The following is a 7281-nucleotide window of genomic DNA, read 5'->3' as shown; positions in this document are numbered from 1 at the left end:
AGCACACAAAAAAAAAAGAACTGACAGCAGACAAAAAAAAAGAACTGATAAGGGGGGTTCACATTGACCAACTTACCGGACAGACCGATTGTCATTTTGCCTGATGGCTGAATTATATTTTTCGTTCACACTCATCAGACAATTTTCATCAAAACCCATTTTTCATCTTATTTTTAATGTATCTTTCACCTATTCTGCTCTCAAATTCAAGAGAATGGATTATCACTGTCTGCCGGACAGACATGTCGTTCAATTGACTAACATGTCCGTCCGACCACCAAAAAATCAAAATTTTTTGAAAACCATCCGGCAAACCGGACAGGTCGTCGGATGGGTGTTCACACTATCAAAACAGCATCAGATCAGACCAAACGGCGGCTGGTCTGTCCAGATAAAGAAAGGCAAAGATAACTAGTTGTTTTACAAATGCGGTTTGTTAATTTTTTTTGATAATATAAATCAAATTCGTTTTTTTATTTCTTTCATTAATTACAGAAAATGGCATAGCACAAAAAAAAAAACAAAAAAAAAAAAATGATGTGGGGGACCAAAGATGAGGAGTTCCTGTTGGAACTTTGTCTAAAGAATTTGTGAGGCGGCCAATTTATTATTCTCTCTATATTAAAATGAAACTACATAATTTAACGACCAAATAAATAAAATTGTATTTAAATTGTCAGAGTTTATTTTATTTGATCAATTTTGTGAGCTCAAGCTGTTACTCAAGTTGTTACAACAAAAATAAATAAATCCCACTGAAAACTTGACATTTGGATGTCAAAACATTATAAACGTCAAACAAAAACCTGTAAACTTGTGGTGTGAACGCTTTTCAGGTTTTTGAAAACTTTTTGCCATAAACCGCGTTTTTGGGTTTGGTGTGAAAAGGCTATAAAAACCTATATCAAAAACACAAGTTTTTCCATACATTTTTCATAAACCGCAAGTTTTCGTAAAACACAAGTTTTTGATTAAACTCGCCAAAAACCTGAAAATGAAAACATTCAACTCCAAACGAAATAACCAAACAAACCTTTTGAGGAATTCAGCAACAATTCAGCAGACAAAAAAAAAAGAACTGACAGCAGACAAAAAAAAGAACTGACAGGCAAAGATAACAAGTTGTTGTTGATTTTATTTTGATAATATAAATCAAATTTCTGTTTTTATTTCTTTCAATTATAGAAAATGGCAGAGCAGAAAAAATAAACCAAAAAAAAAAAATATGTGAAGGACCGAAGATGAAGAGTTCCTGTTGGAACTTTGGGCTGAAAAGGAGCCACAGCTCAAAGGCAGCCGAAAAAACGGTCATATTTACATCAAAATGTCTAAAGAATTTGAGGGGCGGCCAATATATTATTCTCAGGAAGAAATTAAAATGAAACTACACAATTTAACGACCAAATAAATAAAATTATATTTAAATTGTCAGAGTTCATTTTATTTGATCAATTTTGTGAGCTCAAGCTGATTTAAGGCTTGGCCACACCGGAGGGTACGCGGTAGAGGTACAGGTAACGGTACGGGTATTTGTATGGAAAAAATTCCAAACTGACACATCAACGTTCGGGTGTGGAATTTTTTTAATACAAATATCGTTGCCGCTACCCTAACCGCTACCGCGTACCCTCCGGTGTGGCCAAGCCTTTAAACAACAAAAATTAAATCCCATCGAAAACTTGACATTTTGATGTCAAAAATGTTTATACTTCAAACAAAAACCTGTAAATTTGTGGTGTGAACGCTTTTAAGGTTTTTGAAAACTTTTTGCCATAAACCGCGTTTTTGGGTGTGGTGTTTTTTGAAAAGAAAAAGCTATTGTAAACACTGAACGCAGCCCTTTTTTGAACACCGTTGAACTCAGCCATCAGCAGCTGAACTAGAACTGTCAAATGAAATGTCATCTCCAGAAAATTCTTTCAAATTTCTATCAAAACAAAAATAATTTGAAGTATTTTTTTTTATAATTTTCTTATTTGTGTCCCAATCATCCACAAAATTGAAATAAAAACATAATTTTATAAAACCCATAAAAAGACTCTTCAATCCAAAGAAAAAAGCAAACAAATCAAATATTCCAGACTTTTACCAGTTGCGCATTCCCCAACATAACAAAAAATCCCTATTGTCCTTTTCACACAACGTATATCAGAAAAGGAACGAACTACCGGTTCTTGTTGGAGTATATTTTTGTTGAGTTGATGGAAATGAGAAGAAAATTGAGGGAAATTTTCTTCACGCAGCCAAAAAGGGAAAAGAAACCCCACAAAGAGTAGAAAGACCACCCCAATGAACACAAAGCAAACGTCTCTCTACCAAACCCCACTAAAATATCCCTCAATCCATGAGAATAATTTTTGCACCAGCAAATATTAAATGTGTTCTCTGACTCCAACCAAACAAAGTTCCTCTCACTTCTCGCAATATAAAAATAATAAAAACGCAAACTCACACAAAATTGCAAAGCCAAAAAACACACTCTGGCTCCAAACTCTTGGAGACTCTTTTGGCCAAATCTGTTTTCACATTTTCCAGAGAATCTGAGTTGATACAGAACCGGGAACGCGAGTGGACCTCTCACACAATTATTCCGACGGTTTGCCAAAATAAAAATAAATACAAAATTGTTTGCAAATTTATTATAATTCGCGAATATTAAATAAAAAAGATTTTTCTTAAGTATTTTTGATTGTTTTTTCTTTTGAATTAAAGGTTTTGCTTTTTAGATTTTGGTCGATATAGATTCTCTAAAGAAGACTCTTTAAAGTGAATGAGTCTGGTGGAAACACTTTTTTCAAATTCCCTTTTTAGTAGTTTCCCAATTTTATATAGTGTCTCGCTGTCTAGAGTGAAGTTGTTTCTTTCTCCTGAAATCGATACACTTCCTTTTCTCTTCCCGGACGCACGGTGGAATCGCAAATGAGTTGACAACGCAGTCGGGCAAGTCTGGAGCACCTTTGTTTGCTTCCCTATTTTTTTTACTGGCTCTAAAAGTCCAGATATAAAATACCGACCATCGAAAGAATTCAAATTCCGTATGGAAAAGCAGTGTCGTGGCATTGCTTTAATCCCGTTCGTAGTCCTCCCAAAATAAACACAAGTTTAACGTTTAAACAATCTCTGCTGGCTTTGTGTCGTCGGTTTACGTGGCTTATTTGGGAAGCGTTAAACCCTGCTTGTTGAGGAGTTTGTGTTACTTTCCGGGGGAATCATTGAAGTGAAATTTTTAAAACAAGAAAATCGCTTCGGTGCTCAAAGTGGGTGCAAAGCTAAACACAAACAAGTGAATCCTCTTGAATCGACCTCCTTTTGAAAGCAAAAGCAGTGTCAATATAACAAAACAACATCATGACGACCGATTTGCTGTTCCCTAAAATCGCTGACTGTTCCTATGTCTCGTGCTATTGGTAAGTTTATGTTCTGGAATATATATCAGTTTTTTTAAGTCCCCTTTTAACCCCCTATCAACCTCCTCTTCTCGAATTCAAAATGAATTTAATTTTAGTCAAAGCGTGGAAGTATCATCGGTTTTAGATTTCAGAAATCTCCTTTTCGTCCCTGCTGCTTTTTTTTGTCGCTCTTCTATGCATTTTTTTTACGAGAGCGTGCGCGTCTGTTGCACTTGGGTTTCTTCTTTCCTTTTTTTTGAATTTAATTTTTTTTTGTGTGTGTTGCATTGCACAGTTGCACACCCCTATTTTATTGCAGCAGCAACGAGCGAACGAACGAACGGTGTGGTTTTGGATTTTGGTTTGTATATGCGAGATGCGATGTTAGGTTGCTAGTTTTGGAAAGAAGAAATTAGGTCATTCGGTCATGTGAGTTCGCAGCGGCGGCGGCAGCGGTGAGGAAGAAAGAAGAAACTTTCCAATAATAATGAATATATCCAAACAATTATATTCATCACACTAAATTGTACCACACACACTAAATCAAATACAGATTAGAAATGGTGTATTGCAAAGAGCAATATATGAGCAATGATGATAAGAATGAAAGAACAGATTCAAAAAAGCCGATAAATGCATCGTTTTTGGTGGTGAAAAAGCCGAAATTAAACTTCCGTAAATGGTTTGATTTCCTGGAAAATGCTAAAACGCAACTGGTATGAAATAAAAAACTAGGGTTTTAATTAAATTTTGTGTAGAAGGCGAATAGAATTTAAATGCGTTTATCGCAATGCACAAAGAGAGTACAATTTCTTATTTGAATTGACCAAGTCTAGATGGAAATTTAAGCTATTCGAAATTAAATTTTGACTATTTGACCTTTTTGAAATTGGGTTAGCCATTGATAATAATTGGAAACCTTGCATCCGTTGTTTAATATCTATCATGTCTGTTATTGTATTTGGAGCTATAAGTGTCTTTTTTAAGGCTCCAAACTTCAATATCAAATTCTAACTACCTAAGGACTCATTAAATTTGTTTTTTTTTTTTTTTGAACAACCGTTTGAACTGAGTAAATAAGATTTGTAGAAGCTGCTTGAATTTGTGTTATAAAAAAGGTGAATAAGTTATTCTAGTTTCAATATATTTTGTAGTTAAAGTTTTTAAAGTATAAAGATGTTCACATATAATTGGTTTTATAATTTATCTTGCTTCGACAGTTAAAACTATTAAAATAAAGAAGATTTAAAACTAAAAATGAATTTTACGATAGGTACCTACTGTTAGTAAAAATTTTCGAAAATAGAACCTTTTTCATACAAAAATCTTATTTAAAAATTATCCATGTAATTTTACGAATATTGTAATTTAACGAATTTTGGAGGAAGAAAAATGTTTCCAAATCCCGGTATATAAATTTGTTATTTCAATTTTGTGTCCTTAAAAATCTAAAAACCCTACTGGAGAGTCTCTGGAAAATTGCAGGCCATGAATTCGACCCATATGCAACAGAACTATAAAAGAATGCAGAAGTCACAACCATTTTGACTTGAACAGTACTTTCCGGTTTCGAGAGTCAAAATCTTTTGATTTTTTTCTTGCTTAGCCCAAGCAAGCACCTCAATAAAGTGTTAGTTTTATTCCTGTTTTTTAATGTTATTAATTATTTATAACCATTGAAATAGATTTAATAGGCAAATAAGCCTATTTGTAACGCTTTGATCGACATTCGGTGTCTTGATTTGAGCTTTAAACAGCTGGTTAGTTTGACAATTTTAATATCTTAAATTTGGCACCACTCTGATATCCGATCTATATCGTACAGCTTAACTAATTTAAGCGATACAGTCTGGAAAATTGTTAATGAGAAAAAAATTTTATGATTAATTCTAGAATGCAGATCGTGTTAAGTTATAACTTTATTACAAAAATGTCTCGAAAAAATGCAAATATATAAATGAGTCTTTCTTGAATTGTTAAAAACACCAAATGAATAGTAGCAAGACTCAACCGGCTTGTTAGAGTATTCAGTATATTCGGTGTAATCTATGCACGCGGTGTATTTGCTAACGAGTTTCCATTTTTAATTTTAAATAAATGGAGAAATGCTCTCTCGATAATATTATGGAAGAACATTTTTTCGTTTTGTTTAGAAAGATTTGAATGCACCAAGTAAGGTACTTTTTAAGTGAAATAAAAATTCTTGGAACTAGTTTTAAGACGGGTTGGGGTCGAAATTCTGTATGTTGCAAAATTCTGTATTCAAAATACTGTATGCCAAAATACTGTATGTCAAAATTCTGTATGTGCAAAATGCTGTACGAACAAAATTCTGAAAGTCAAAATTCTGTATAGCAAAATTCTGGTTGGCCAAAATACTGTATTTCTAAATTCTGTACATCAAAATTCTGTATATCAAAATTCTGTAAAAATGCTGTAAAAAATATCGTTTTGATAATATAAAAAAGTGCGCGCGTACTTTTTTACATTATCAAAACGATATTTTTTACAGCATTTTTACAGAATTTTGAAATACAGATATATTTAAAAGAGGGTTTACTATGAATTTCTAAGAGATCAACTTAATAAAGAGGCAAGCTTCTAATGCTGATTAATCTAGGTACTTTATTAGGAGCTACGGAAAAAAATTGAGAGAAAACAAAACTACACTTATTTAAAAAAAACAATCTGAATTATTAAACCACGTTGCATACCTAAAACGGATTGAAAAAAAATTAAATTTATATTGATTTTGATATTTTTGTTTGTAAAATGTATTTTGTATGTTTAAGAAAAGTTTGATTTGTGTTCCTAAAATTGATTTACTTTTTTACTTTAATAATAGCTGCGTTCCTTTGGAAATATTTATCTACTTTTTAGTACTTAAAGCTGCTTTGAACTACTTTTTCAGTATAGCAAAGTAGATCAAAGTAGTTTTAAGTACTAAAAAGTAGATAAATATTTCCAAAGGAACGCAGCTATTTATGTTTGTATAAAATTACAACTTTACTGTCAATAATTATATTTAAAGCTACTATTTAGTGTTTTTTTTATCAAAGGAAATTTCTTTAAAAACACTGTATTGAAAATACAGTATTTTGCCCTACAGAATTTTACAAAACAGAATTTTGCAAGTCAGTATTTTATTGTTCATACAGTATTTTGACGTACAAAATTTTGTATTTACAGTATAATGACGTACAGAATTATGGTCTTACAGTATTTTTACCCTACAGAATTTTGTCGTACAGAATTTTGACAAGCAGAACTATGTCCCGCTCCCTTTTTAGACATTCATTTCAGACCTTTAATTTAAGCGTTGCAATGTGGAGCACAGGACTGCATATTTATTTGGTTTTCGTTTGAGAGATTTATATTTTGATCCAAAAATTTATTTTTTTTTCGTAGCGAATCAATTACAATTTCAGATAGATTTTTATTTGCTATAGTATTGGTGTATATTTGTGTCTATAAATCAAGTAGCAGTAGCAGTTGAAGTAAATATAAAGATTTTTTTTTAAATAGATAAGATTTTATGTTGTCCGAAGATGAGCTGAACAAACAAATTAATTCACTTAAACTGCTTCCAAGATGAAATAAAAACTTGTCAAACTGATGTGTCCCAATTATGATGCATAGTGGTGTTAGTTAAAAAGGGGCAAATCTGCAAAAAAAATCCAGATTCGCAAAATTGATCTAAGATCAATTAGGGTCAATGTGGGTAAATGTAAACAGGGGTATATGAAAACATGGCTCATAACAAGCTTCAGTTAAATCTATTTGATGCATACATAAGTACAAATCGCGGACGCATGTATCTTTTAACTTATACGTCAAGCTCATTGCTGTCAAGAGAGAATTCATTCGACGAGCGTATTTTCCGTGAAAGATA

General features: G+C 32.4%; 1 protein-coding gene across 1 annotated transcript in view; it reads left to right on the top strand.

Annotated features, from left to right (window-relative positions):
• The first annotated feature begins 2688 nt into the window (after nt 1-2688).
• LOC129907511 (protein N-terminal glutamine amidohydrolase) overlaps nt 2689-7281 on the top strand; it is a 234183-nt gene continuing 229590 nt past the window's right edge. Inside the window, exon 1 of the mRNA XM_055983789.1 lies at nt 2689-3407. Coding sequence (XP_055839764.1) covers nt 3349-3407 — 59 coding nt within the window. The 5' untranslated portion in view covers nt 2689-3348. The remainder of the gene's footprint in view (nt 3408-7281) is intronic.

This window comes from Episyrphus balteatus, chromosome 1 (genome assembly GCF_945859705.1).
Source record: "Episyrphus balteatus chromosome 1, idEpiBalt1.1, whole genome shotgun sequence".
Lineage (NCBI taxonomy): Eukaryota > Metazoa > Arthropoda > Insecta > Diptera > Syrphidae > Episyrphus > Episyrphus balteatus.
The sequence above is the reverse complement of the archived record's forward strand: the minus strand, read 5'-3'. Positions and strand labels throughout refer to the sequence as shown.